The 14,229-nt window shown below is 39.0% G+C and overlaps 1 protein-coding gene across 25 annotated transcripts in view; it reads right to left on the reverse strand.

Annotated features, from left to right (window-relative positions):
* CDK12 (cyclin dependent kinase 12) overlaps positions 1-14,229 on the reverse strand; it is a 72,919-nt gene that overhangs the window by 41,849 nt on the left and 16,841 nt on the right. For all 25 annotated transcript variants that reach the window (XR_005837418.1, XR_005837409.1, XR_005837414.1 and 22 more), the window contains exons 6-8: positions 11,973-12,162; positions 4,571-4,627; positions 3,897-3,998 (exon numbers count right to left, since the gene is read on the reverse strand). Coding sequence is in view for 3 of the 25 variants with exons in the window: in XM_040640696.1 (XP_040496630.1) it covers positions 3,897-3,998; positions 4,571-4,627; positions 11,973-12,162 (349 nt within the window). In the remaining 22 variants the exon portion in view is untranslated. The remainder of the gene's footprint in view (positions 1-3,896; positions 3,999-4,570; positions 4,628-11,972; positions 12,163-14,229) is intronic.

Consider the following 14,229-nt stretch of genomic DNA (forward strand, 5'->3'; position numbering starts at 1 on the left):
CCTAGGTGGCTCAGTTGGTTAAGTGTCCAACTTTGAATTTTGGTTCAGGTCATGATCTCAGGGTCGTGGGATCCAGCCCCACTTCAGGCTCCGCACTCAACACAGAGTCTGCTTGAGTTTCTCTCCTTATGCCCCTCCCCCTACTCTAAAATAAATAAGTCTTTAAAAATGAAAAAAAGTAAAAGCAAAATTTCACTCTACTTCTAACATTAACCACGAAATCAAATTCCAAATAGTGTTGTCATAATTGGTAACATAAGACAAAGAAAAACAAACCCAGGTGGGTTTTCAGAATCTAGGCATAATTTGTTGTACCAGTCCTTCTAGTTTCTCCCTCAGAGAGACTTCCATGGATCACCAAAGTAGTAAGCTCACATCAAACATCCAGCAAAATCTTAATTCAAAGAAGTTACTGGGCTTTAAAGTCTAATCGATAGTTTTAATTTCCAAGTCGGGCTTTGGTGTTTTATTTCAGTTTCTAGTTCTTTGGTGGGGAAGACATTATTATGTAATGAACACTTTGCTAATACACTGAGGTGGCAGGCTGCACACACTGAAATAATAGTACCAACAGAGCTATGAACTTTCCCTGTGTATCTTAATGGGGCGTTAACTTTAGAGCCTAGTTGTGACAATTTAAATGCTAATACTGTTAAAGCAAATAGTCCAGAACACAAACATACCCAGCTTGAGTCAGTAAAATTTAACTAAAGCTTCATTTGAGTTGGGTAGGCTACCACAGAAATTATGCTCTCCTTATCTATCACCCTTTTGAATTTTGAAATAAAACCCCTGCAGTGCTCCTTTTAAAGACTGACATAATACAGAAGGGAATGAATGGGAAAAAAGTATACGCTCCACTTGTAAGTACCTATGTCAGAACCCTAAGGTATGGAGGTCAAGGACAGAGTGTACATTCATAAATCATATAGTATCAAAAACAACTTCCAGGGCGCCCAGGTGGTTCAGTTGGTTAAGTGTCTGCCTTTGGCTCCGGTTATGATCTCAGGTTCCTGGGATCAAGCCTCGCATCGGGCTCCCTGCTCAGTAGGGACTCTGCTTCTCCCTCTCCCTCTGCCTCTCCCCTCGCTCGTGCACTCTCTTGCTCACTCTCTCTCTCAAATAAATAAAATCTTAATAAAATATCTATGTTCCTTTTTTAAAAAAATATTTTATTTATTTATTTACTTGAGAAAGAGAGCAAGCTAATGTGAGTGCCGGGAGAGGCAGAGGGAGAGGGAAAGAATCTTAAGCAGACTGTGATGAATGTGGAGCCCGCCACAGGGCTCGATCTCATGACCCTGAGATCATGACCTTAGCAGAAATCAAGAGTCAGATGCTGGGGTGCCTGGATGGCTCAGTCAGTTAGGCGTCTGTGTACTTTACCACAGTTAAAAAAAAAAGCAACAATAATTGCTAACTCCTAGGGCTGGCATTTATGTAAGTGTTAGGAAGAAGTATAGTAGGTGCTTGGTCAGTGGTGGTTGAGATGGAACAGCTGGTGAGGCCATTCAGGTAAGGGGGAAATTGTGTGCACGCGCGTGTGTGTGTGTGTCTGTGTGTGTGTTGGGTGGCTTATATACTACAGTGATATATAATGAAATCACCCAAAAGACTTGGGTTCAAATGTGAACTCTACAATTCCTCCGCCAGGTGACCCAGGGCAAGCTCTCTTAAGCCTAAAGTTCAGGTTCCCTATCTGCGTATAGAATGGGCCAAGTCCAGGTGCCTGGGTGGCTCAGCCAGTTAAGTGTCTGCCTTTGGCCCAGGTCATGATCCCAGGGTCCTGGATTAAGCCCTGTGTCAGGCTCCCTGCTCAGCAGGGAGCCTGCTTCTCCCTCTCCTGCCATTCCCCCTGCTCCCTCTCCTGCCATTCCCCCTGCTCTGTGTCAAATAAATAAAATCTTAAAAAAAAAAAAAGTTGGATGCTTAATTCACTGAGTCATCCAAGCACCCCAAAAACGTCTATGCTCCTAACACAAATTGTGGTCTCTAAGTATCATTTTCCTAAAAAGAACTAAGACTCTTTAGAGAGCTGATTCCAGATGTGGGGCATTAAATGAACAGGATGAGCTTGGAACCAAAAAACAAGGAAGGCTATTTACCAAACACTATGGGTGTTGGAAGGACCCACTAAACTTCCACTGGCCAAAGACTGGAAAATGTGAATAGGAGTAAGATGATAACCATAAGATTAAAACACATTAAAAATGTTGGGCACCTGGATGGCTCAGTCAATTGAGCATTGGACTCAGGTCATGGTCTTGGGGTCATGGAATTGAGCCCTACATCAGGCTCTGCACTCAGTGGACAGTCTGCTTGGGATTCTCTCTCCCTCCTCCTCCCTCCCCTCCCCCCACCGCACTCTCTCTCTCTTAGAGGGATCTTTAAAAAAAAAAAAAAAAGTTTAAATTCATGAGTTCATAATGAAACTAAAACACAAAACAAAATTAAAACAAAAGCCTAAAACCCTCTCTTTGGTCATCTTTGAGGGATACAAGGGAACTACCTCACATTATCTTTAAAACTGGTGAATAAAATGAAAGAATTAAAGCTTTATCTCTACTTTCTTCTGTATCACTCGTACCTAGGGTTAGTAAAATAGATGTTCTTTTTATTCCAGTAAGGAATAATATATAATTAGAATATCACCATCACAAAACCACCACAAATGAATTAATGAAGGTGTATCATTAATAGCTGATAACATTTCAAAAAGAGATAACTGTATATTATGTAAAGTGGGGTGTGCGTGTGCGTGTGTAAATCTGCCCTCTTAGGGACGAATATTTTAGCAAACATTATTTAGAATTGCCTGTATAATGTGATAATAAAAAGTACACCAATTTGTAGTGGATTGTTCTCTTGATTTTAAATTCTCTACAGATAATGTATCTAGTTATTGTCTGTACTCTGGGCAGAGGCTCCCAATGCCTCTTACCCCCAACTTTGATATATCATTGACATAATCTATCAGAAGTACTCAAAACCACCTATAAAGTAGTTTCAGGGTCAGTTGGGTGATTGGAAATCAAACCTGAATACACCTATAACGTATAGGAAATAAAACGGATAGAGAACCATGCTAAAATAACAACAACAAAAAAACACAGTGAGGATGCAATCAGCAAAATCTAGACTGTGGGAAGCTCTGTAAGACAAATGATCCAGTTTCTTCTAAGGAAATTATAAGATGGGGGGTGCCTGGGTGGCTCAGTCGTTAAGCATCTGCCTTCGGCTCAGGGTGTGATCCTGGCGTTCTGGGATCGAGCCCCGCATCAGGCTCCTCCACAGGAAGCCTGCTTCTCCCTCTCCCACTCCCCCTGCTTGTGTTCCCTCTCTTGCTGTCCCTCTCCCTGTCAAATAAATAAATAAAATCTTAAAAAAAAAAAAAAAGGAAATTATAAGATGGGGAGCCTCTCTAAGAGATGGAGGGAGAAGCTATAATTAAAAGACTTGAGATAATCAATTGTAAACTATGGACCTTATTTGAATGTATTTGGATCTCAATTCAAACTAAGTTAAAAAAAAAAAGGGGGGGGGTGGCGCAGTCGTTAAGCGTCTGCCTTCGGCTCAGGGCATTCTGGGATTGAGCCCCACATCAGGCTTCTCCGCTAGGAGCCGGCTTCTTCCTCTCCCACTCCCCCTGCTTGTGTTCCCTCTCTCGCTGGCTGTCTCTCTCTGTCAAATAAATAAATAAAATCTTAAAAAAAAAAACACCTGGGGAAATGTTTTTTAAAAAATTATGTCTCTGATACTAGGAAATATTCAACAGATTCCTCTGAATTCCTCTCAAACTTAAAGAAAAGCTACAAAAAGCCAATGCAGACAGAAAACAGATACAAGTTCAACAACATGTAAATTACAATCAAGAGAGAAAGCACAAAGAGACTTACCCACAGCTCCAAACATCAATGGCTGGTGTATAACGCTCCTCTCCCAGCAGAAGTTCTGGAGGTCGGTACCACAGAGTAATGACTTTGTTTGTATAAGGGCGACTGAAATGTAAAAAACAACCATGACATAAATTTACAATGGGTTCTAATGAAAAAATACTTGTACAAGTAAATGCAAACAGAAATAGCTGCCAATTGAAAACGGGGGTCAAAATAGCTCCATTAGCAATCTAAGAGTTCAAAAGTAAACTGGACAGAAGTAGGAGATAAAAAAATAACTTGCATTCCAATTTGGGTTAATTTATTTCAGTCTAAGGCTGATTCAAGAATTTAGACAGAATTAACACATTTAGAAAATTAGGAAACTCTGATAATTATTGCAACTTGCGGAATACTAGAATATCTAAGAATAAAAAGAATTCCTTCCGGGGCGCCTGGGCGGCACAGCGGTTAAGCGTCTGCCTTCGGCTCAGGGCATGATCCCGGCGTTATGGGATCGAGCCCCATGTCAGGCTCCTCTGCTATGAGCCTGCTTCTTCCTCTCCCACTCCCCCTGCTTGTGTTCCCTCTCTCGCTGGCTGCCTCCACCTCTGTCGAATAAATAAATAAAATATTAAAAAAAAAAAAAAAAAAGAATTCCTTTTTCCCACATGTAATTTTGATGAATGCCTCACCTCTCTTCAGAGTTATAGAGCCGTGCAAGTCCAAAATCTGCTAGTTTGATCTGACCACTGTAAAACAAACAAACAAAAAAATGATTTTAATAAAAGTAATAGTAGCGGCCTCCTAATTATACCTAAACAGTAATGGATGAATTTAGGAGTTAAAGGAATTACAAAAATGAATTTTAACTTATGCTCTCTTAGTTCTGTTCTTAATGGTCACTCTCCCAGATTAAGCCTCTTTTGACTACTTTGGTTTACAAAGCCTTATGGTTTTCTTTTTTGACTACTACTGTGCTTTTGAATTTGACTCCTTAAATAAATATTTATTTTATTTCTTGGCAAACAACAGTCACTAAAACCTGCTAGATTAAATGCTTATTATTGGGGGAAAATGTAATAAACTATTCTAGATTAAGAGAGATTTAAGGGGCCTAACAACCAAATCCAGTTTATAAACTTTGATTAGTTCTGGTTTGAACAGACTAGCTAGACAAAAGACATTTTAACATAAGTGAAAAAATATAAAATGTGAACTGAGTGTTAGACGATAATAGGTGGTAATCTTCTGGAGCATTTAGGATCAAACATAATGATGTCTGTAATTTAACTCAAGCAGAAAAAAATAAAGGAAGCAAATATAGTAAAATGTTAACTGTATATTAATTATTATATTAGTGTCTCAATTTTTTCTTACAACTTTTTTCATAATAAAAAGTAAACCACAACAATACCATGGCTACAACAGATTTTTTCTTTTTTCTTTTTTTTTTTTATAAATATTTTATTTATTTGACAGAGAGAGAGACAGCCAGTGAGAGAGGGAACACAAGCAGGGGGAGTGGAAGAGGAAGCAGCAGGCTCCCAGCAGAGGAGCCTGATGTGGGGCTCGATCCCAGAACGCCAGGATCACGCCCTGAGCCAAAGGCAGACGCTTAATGACTGAGCCACCCAGGCGCCCCTATAACAGATTTTTTCAAACAGGGAACATGGCTTTGATCTCAGTACACAATTTTTATGATGAATGAGGCCCCTTTTACCAACATATTGCTATCACTTCCTATACCATAAAGATATACAACTATGATCTTAGATTGGTTCTCAAACTTTAATATGAAATAAAAATCACTTGGAAAGCTTATTAAAGGTTTCCTGGGCCTTGTTCCCAGAGATGCAATTCAGAAGGCCATGGCTCATGAACTTGCATTTTTCTTTCTTTCTTTCTTTTTTTTTTTTTTTTTAAGTAGTCTCTATGCCTGGCATGGAGCCCAACATGGGGCTTGAACTCACGACTGTGAAATCAAGACCTGAGCTAATATCAGGAGTCGGACCCTTAGGGGCGCCTGGGTGGCTCAGTCAGTTAAGCGTCTGCCTTCCGTTCAGGTCATGATCTCAGGGTCCTGGGACCAAGTCCTGCATCAGGCTCCCTGATCAGCAGGGAGCCTGCTTTTCCTTCTCCCTCTGCTGCTCCCTCCTGCTTGTGCTCTCTCTCTCTGTCAAATAAATAAAATCTTTTTTAAAAAAGGAAATCTATTAAAAAATAAAAATAAAAAAGAGTTGGAACCATTCAGGTGCCCCTGAACTTGCATTTCTAACAAGCCCATAGATGATACCACTGCTGCTGGTCTGAGAACACTTTTTTTTTTTTTTTAAAGATTCTACCTAGGGGCGCCTGGGTGGCTCTGTTGGTTAAGCGTCTGCCTTCAGCTCAGGTCATGATCCCAGGGTCCTGGGATCAAGCCCTGCATCGGGCTTCCTGCTCAGCAGGGAGTCTGCTTCTCCCTCTCCCTCTGTTCGTGTTCACTCTCTCGCTCTATCTTAAATAAATAAATAAATAAATAAATAAATAAATAAATAAATAAAATCTTAAAAAAAAATTCTATCTATTCATTTGACAGAGAGTGAGTACACAAGCAGGGGGAGCGACAGGCAGCACGAGAGGGAGAAGCAGACTCCCCAGAGAGTAGGGAGCCCGATGCGGAGCCCGATCCCAGGACCCTGGGATCATGACCCCAGCAGAAGGCAGATGCTTAACCAACTGAGCCACCCAGGCACCCCTGAGAACCACGCTTTTGAGAACCATGCCCTTAAAGGGATCATACCCAGGTTTCACTCTGCTAAGCACTCTGTCCTTGACAGTGATGTCAAGTAATATTTTAATAAACTGTAACATAAAATGTCAGAAAACTTTTAAACTATTAACTATTTTGGATTAATTATATTTATCTAAATTCTTCACGTTTACCACTTGTCTTACTTCTTGGGTAATGAAAATCCAGCTCACTCTTTTTTTAAGATACTAGGGTATCTCAGGTACCTGATAGCTGAGATCAGACAGAAAGTGAGACAGTAGGAAAAAAAAGAGGCTATGCTAGGAGGTGGTCCTCAAAGTATGAACAATGGGACAAAATATTAAAACAAAGTAACTTGGGGCACCTGGTGCTCAGTTGGTTAAGCATCTGCCTTAGGCTCAGGTCATGATCTCAGGGTCCTGGGACTGAAACCTACATCGGGGAGTCTGCTTCTCCCTCTCCCTCTGCCCCTCCCCTTCACTCGTGTTCTCTCTTTCTCAAATAAAATCATAAATAAATAAATAAATAAATAAATAAATAAAGTAACTACTGGCAACACAATTTAACATTAAATCAACGCTTTATCATTCCTAGTAAAGATTATTGGGCACCTTATCCACTTGCCCCAAATATCATGGCATTTTTAAGTTCAATTTACAAGCAAATTCTTAAAAAAGCAAAAAGAAAAGGACTAGCTGACTTGAACCCTATACTGAGACATAAAGGTTCCTCAAATTTCTCAGCATCCTTACTCTTAGAACCTGAGATGATCCAAGACTGAAGGCACATAGGACTGAAAGTTAAAATGGCAAGAGATACACAGTTATGGAAAATTAGGCTAGACCTAAACATCACCAAGCATCTAGCCTACTTCCTAATCTTCCCTCTTATCTCTCAGTAAATGACCTTCTTCACTGAAAAGAGAAATCATAGGGCGCCTGGGTGGCTCAGTCAGTAAACCATCTGCCGTTGGCTCAGGTCATGATCCCAGGGTCCTGGGATCCGGTGCATCTGGCTCCCTGCTCAGCAGGAAGCCTGCTTCTCCATCTCCTCCCCATTCATGCTCTCTCTTGCTATCTCTGTCTCTCTCTCAAATAAATAAAATCTTTAAAAATTTTTTTAAAAAGGAAATTAAAAAGAAAACCAGAAATTATCAGGTAGGAGCTACTTAACATCCTTATCTTTTACCTACATAACCTTAATTGCATCTATAACCTTCCTTTTGGAGCATGTAGGTGGCTCAGTTAAGCGTATGCCTTCGGCTCAGGTGGTGATCTCAGAGTCCTGGGATCGAGCCCCACGTCGGGCTCTCTGCTCAGCAGGAAGTTTGCTTCTCCCTTTCCCTCTCTCAAATAAATTAATAAAATCTTTAAAATATATATATTTATATATATATATATATATAACCTTCCTTTATTCTTTCAATTACAGAAAAAAGTGTGTCAATCTCTCTTGTTCAAAGACAATCAATACCTATAATTGTGGCCACTACCACCTGTGGCCTTGATTCCACCTCCTCTAGAACCTTGCTCCTTTAAATTATTTTGGTTCTTTCTTGAATCTTCGACTTCTCCCTACTGATTTTCTTTTCCCTTAGTACTTAAATATGCTCAAACCTCTGCATCATTAAAAAATAAAAATTAAAGACACACCTACCATCAACTTCCCATTAACTGTACAACCCACCAACTTGCCAAACACTGTCAATGCTGACCTTTTAATTTTCAGATTCCTTCTGAGGTCTTATAATCTGTCTGCATCGCCTGACATATATGACCATCCCCTTCTTAAACCTGCCTCTTTTTTTTTTTTAAACTTTTAATTTTTAAAAACTTTTTACTATGTTATGTCAGTCACCATAGAGTACATCATTAGTGTTTGATGTAGTGTTCCATGATTCATTGTTTGCGTATAACACCCAGTGCTCCATGCAATACGTGCCCTCCTTAATACCCATCACCAGGCTAGCCGATTTATTTAGTTTAGAGAGAGTGAGTGTGAGCAGGGGGAGGGGTGGAAAGGGAGAGAATCTCAACCAGACTCTGAACTGAGTGTGGAGCCAGACACTGGGCTCAATCTCAGGACCCTGAGATCATGACCTAAGCCAAAACCAAGAGTCAGACGCTCAACCAACTGAGCCACCCAGGTGCCCCTAACCTGCTTCTTTTACATTCATGATACTTCCCTATTTTCTATCTTTCTGACCTTACTCGTGGGTTCCATCTTCTGACATCTTTTCTCTGCTTTGATAACTCCTAAACTATACTGCTAATTTGGAACTTCAATGTGACCATATGCCTATTAGATACCACTACGCTGGATATGCAACAGCTATATCCAAAAGGAATTTACTCTTCACTCACCTATCCTGCTTTTCCTTCTCTATTACCTATATTGACCATTATGCCACCTATCTAGTTAGTTTCTTAAGTCAGAAACCTATGAGTTATCTTAAAGTACTTTCATTCATTCTCTACCATTCATTTACTCACCAAAGTCTACTGATCCACAAAGTTGATCCTGTCTCTACTAGCAATGCCTTGGTTAAACACTGACAATTTCTTACAGTACTCTTAATAGGTCTCCCTGCCTCTAACCCTAACCCTATTAAAATGACCATTTAGTGATTTTTCTAAAAGAGAAGACTAATTGTGTCTCTTCACCATCTAAAATGACTTGGTCCCATTTATACTTGTGTAATGAAGATATAATGATATTATGAACATCAGGGAGCCCTCCTCCCTCTCTTATCAATTGCTTTCACTTCCTTGTCCAGCTGAGGGCTCCTTACCATTTTCTCCAGGCCATCTCACCCAGAATTCTCTGTGTAAACAGAGCTAAATGGGCAAAAGCGGAGGCTGGATGGATAAGACTCCTGCATCCTGCTTAGCAACCCAAAGAGGAAGTTCAGTTTAGTCCAGAACCTCATCAGCTTCCTGAATATGGGAAGGGACAGGGAGGGGCCTGACCCATCAGAAAGGTCACCAAGCAAGACGATAGCTTATTCCCTGAGACATCCCCCCTGGAGAAGCAAAAGGAACCAAAAAAAGTATACGCTAGGTGGCAAGGTGACAGCCATGATTAAGTTCCTGAAGCATTATTACTATGGATGTAGATTAACCAAGCCCAGCTTTAATGAAAATTGTGGGAGACAGTGACAGGAATAATCTTTTAACATCACGTTTTATCTCACAAAAGTATTTAAGTATGAAATATATATAATTATACACATCATATAAAATAATTTAAAAAATGCATTAACTATATAATTTGAAAATAAATTTACAAATTATATATACATAATTTATATATATAACAAATTATATATACATAATTATATATACATAAAAATAAATATACAAATTAATTGTATAATTTATTTGTTTTTTATTTTTTTGAGAGAGAGCAAGCAAGCAGGGGAAGGGGCAGAGGGTGAATCTCAAGCCGTTTCCACACTGAACACAGAGCTGGACGCAGAGCTCAATCTCACAACCCTGAGATCATGACCTGAGCTGAAATCAAGAGTCAGATGCCCAAGTGACTGAATCACCCAGGTGCCCCAACTTTATAATTTAAAAACAAAAAATTAACCAAACCAGCACCACTCAATGGCTGTCATCTATAGACAAAATAAGCTCCTTAGCAAGATATACAAGATCCTTAAACTGGCTCCTTGCAACTGTCCAGCTTCATCTCATCATTACGTGCTTCATTCTTCTTGCCTTAGCAATACTGACCTGTTTACATTTTCCCATATATTACACATTAATTTTCATATTTATGTGATTTTGCCCATGTAATTTCTTTTGCTTAGAAACTTAACCCTCTGTTGTCAGGCTTTCTGATAAATTTCTGTCCATTCATCAAAACTGCATCTTCCCCAAAAAAAGGCGGGGGTGGGTGGGGCTTAGGGGCACTTGGCTGGCTCAGTGGGTAGAGCATGCAACTCCTGATCTTCGGGTTGTGAGTTTGGGCCCCACGATGGGTGTACAGATTACTTAAAAACCATGTGTCTGTGCAGGGGGTGGAAGGTGCTTAATAAATATTTACTGGATTGAGCGATTTATTTGTTTAGCTCCCCTCAGAAACTCTGAACTTTCTAGTGACCAACTATCCCACGTGGGACTTCTAGTGCTAAAACCAGGACAGGGGCACCCAGCTGGCTAAGTTGGTGGAGGATGTAACTCTTGACCTTGGGGTCCTGGGTTTGAGCCTCACGTTGGGTGAAGAGATTATGTAAAAATAAAAAATCTTTCGGGGCACGTGGGTGGCTCAGTCAGGTAAGTGCCCAACTCTTGACTTCAGCTCGGGTCATAATCTCAGTGTGTGAGATTGAGCCCCATATCGAGCTCAGCGCTGGGCATGGAGCCTGCTTAAGATTCTCTCTGCCCCTCCCCCTCCCTGCTTGCTTGCTCTCTTAAAAACAAACAAACAAACAAAACCCTTAAAATAAATAAGTAAAATCAGGACAGTCCCTGGGCAACTCTGGATAGTTGGTTACCTCACTCCACGAAGATAAGAAATACATCATAATCATTCTATAGCTCTATCTAGGTAATATTTGTTAAATATAATTGAATAGAAATGTATAAAACAATGGGTGAATCAGACAAAGATGGCTATAAATAGCCCAGTTACCTAAAAACCAAACACTGATAGGACTTCAACAGCATCAAACTTACTTTTTATTCCTCAATAGGTAGGGCTATTTACCAAAGACTAGTGTGCATAATACACCTAATATCACCAGTGTAGTTTAGACAAATAGCCAGAGAGGAAGAAAGCAGATAAAAACTTCTGAAAATTTAACACTGTTCATCACCAAATTCCTGTCTGTTTACACTATTAAAATTTGGGAGTAAGTGCTTGGCTGAAAGGTCAACCACCAGCTACACCTGTGTTTACTCTGAAATCTGATAACAGAGAAAGTCTCAAGAACAGCTATAAGAGCAGGCATGTTTCTCCCCACTTAAACAAGGGAGAATTTCACTGAGAACTCTATGTGTGTTTTAATCTGCCAAGGACCACAATAACATTTATTTTACTATGGCGAAAAGCGCTCTGAATATTCCTGTAGGATGTAAGTGATTCCCTAAAATGTTTGCAATTAAAAAACCTTTACAATCCTACCTCTGTTAATTTCTTACCAACACTGAGTCTGAAGACTCTGCTCATCAGAGTACCCCTATCATAAGATGTTCCTACAGTACAACTATCAGATGTATGTAAATGCAAAAAACTGCATCATTGGGTCTACCTATAACCCCAGCTAACTAGCTGAAACTATAACTGGGTCAGAAGAGAAGGAGAAAATGCTTAACCTCATTTGGTTACTATGTTACCTGTTGTTCAGCAAAATGTTAGAACACTTAATATCCCGATGCAGGAAATTCTTTTTGTGACAGTAATCCAGTCCTTCCATCAGCTGTTTCATGAATGACTTGATATGGTCCTCAGAAAAGTGCACCAAACCAGATTCTAGCAGTCCCATTAAGTCATGGTCCATATATTCAAATACAAGGTAAAAGGCACCTACACAAAAATGAAAGAAAAAATTAAAAACAAGAGGAAAAGGACGCTGAAATGACAATGCCTCAAATTTTAATATAATTTTGGAGTGGACCATAAGGCTCTCTGAAACAACCACTTAATTTTATAGCTGAAGAAACTGAAACTCAGAGTACTTGAATAACTTGCCCTTTCTAATAATAAATAACAGAACTACTATTTTAATTAATCTTCTGACTCTTAACCCAGTGCTCTTTGGACTATTTACTTCTTGAGAACTACCCTGATCATGTTGTATTACTAGTTGTCTATGATCTAAGTCAGTTGGCAAATTACAGGCCTTGAGCCAAATCCAGGCTGCTGTTTGTCACTGTAAAATAAAGTTTTATTTGTTGTAACTATGACCATTTGTTACTATGCCATTATTGTCTATGGCTACTTCTGTATAAGTCTTTACCTCAGTTATATTTAATAGGATTCACATAATATGCCAGGGATAGCACAGTATATATAGTATAAATTACTGGTGAAATTCATAGTATTTGAGAACTGAAAGAAAGGTGAACCATCTAACTAAACTCCTTAAATTTAGAAGCTAATAAAAGGATAAGTACGTTAAGAGAATTGTAAAAGATCTGAAATCCATGCTATCTCTCCACTTCAGCAGGGTGTATGACAAAGGCAAATATTGTAACATAAGCCGCACTAGACCTAGGTTAGACAATTATCTATCCAGTCTAAAATTCTGTCTCCTACCAGCATAAGGGCAAGGATTCTTAATCTAGAGGGAAGGCTTCAAGGATTCTTTGAACTCCCTGAAGTAGTATGCAATATTTTAAACACCTAATATGCACCATTTTGAATTTATTTTTTTAAAGTACGGATCCATAAGATGTTTAAAGAGGTCCATAACTCCCCCAAAATTAAGAACCTTTGCATTAAAGGAATATCTTAGATTCAGCCAAGAGCTCATACAAATTAACAAGAAAAACACCAAAACGGCAAAAGATAAGTAGACACAGGACACAAAAGGACAACTCAAAGAAGAGAAAATAAGTGAAACTGATAAACATGGAAAAGAACTCAGAAGTAACAGAAGGAACGCAATCCAAAATAATATCATATTTCACCTATCAAAGTGACAATTTTTTAAAAAGATGTACCCAATTTTAGGGAGGATAAAGTGGAATGGACACTCACAGATAGACATAAATAATTACTATCTTAAAAGCAATCCAACATTAAACGTAAAAATCCCTTTAACCAAATAATTCTACTTCTAAGAAACTATATTAATAAACCAAAATGCAAAGATTTATGAACAAAAATGCTCAATGCAGAACTATTATATTTTTTAAACTGGTGACTAACTAATTGTGGCGCCTGGCTGGTTCAGTTGGTAGAACATGTGACTCTTGACCTTGGTATCATGAGTTCAAGCCCCACATTGGGCGTAGAGCTTGCTTTAAAAAATAGTAATAATGGGGCGCCAGGGTGGCTTAGTTAAGCATCTGACTCTTGATTTTGGCTCAGGTCATGATCTCAGGGTCGTGAGATTGAGCCCTGAGTTGGGCTCCGCACTCAGGAAAAAGTCTGCTTAGATTCTTTTCTTCTGCCTCTCCCTCTGTCTCTCCCACTGCTTGCGTGAATGCATACTCTCACTAAAAATAAATAAATCTTTAAAAAATATAATAAAGAAAATAAACTGGCTACTGATTGCTCAAAAGAGACTGGTGAAGTAAATTTAGATTCATCTACCTTTATGCAGTCATTAAAACATATTAATGACATGGGAAATTGCTTAGGACAAATTATAAAACATTAAATACAATCTGAACTCAGTTATGCTAAAATAAATATAATGTATATAGAGTACTTAGAAATACACCAAAATGCTAATACTATAGTGGTTTTCTATGGATGGTGGTAGACTGGGATGGAGTAGGAGAGAAATGATTGCCATTTTCTTTCTCTTACCCTTCCATATTTTCAATTTTACCACAATGGGTATGCATCACATCCATTTGTTCATTATTTTATGATTTTTTTAAAGAAAGAATTTGAACAGTACATGGTAAACTATTTAAACAG

The sequence above is a fragment of the Ursus maritimus genome, unplaced genomic scaffold, assembly GCF_017311325.1.
Source record: "Ursus maritimus isolate PB19 unplaced genomic scaffold, ASM1731132v1 scaffold_24, whole genome shotgun sequence".
NCBI classification, from domain to species: Eukaryota; Metazoa; Chordata; class Mammalia; order Carnivora; family Ursidae; genus Ursus; species Ursus maritimus.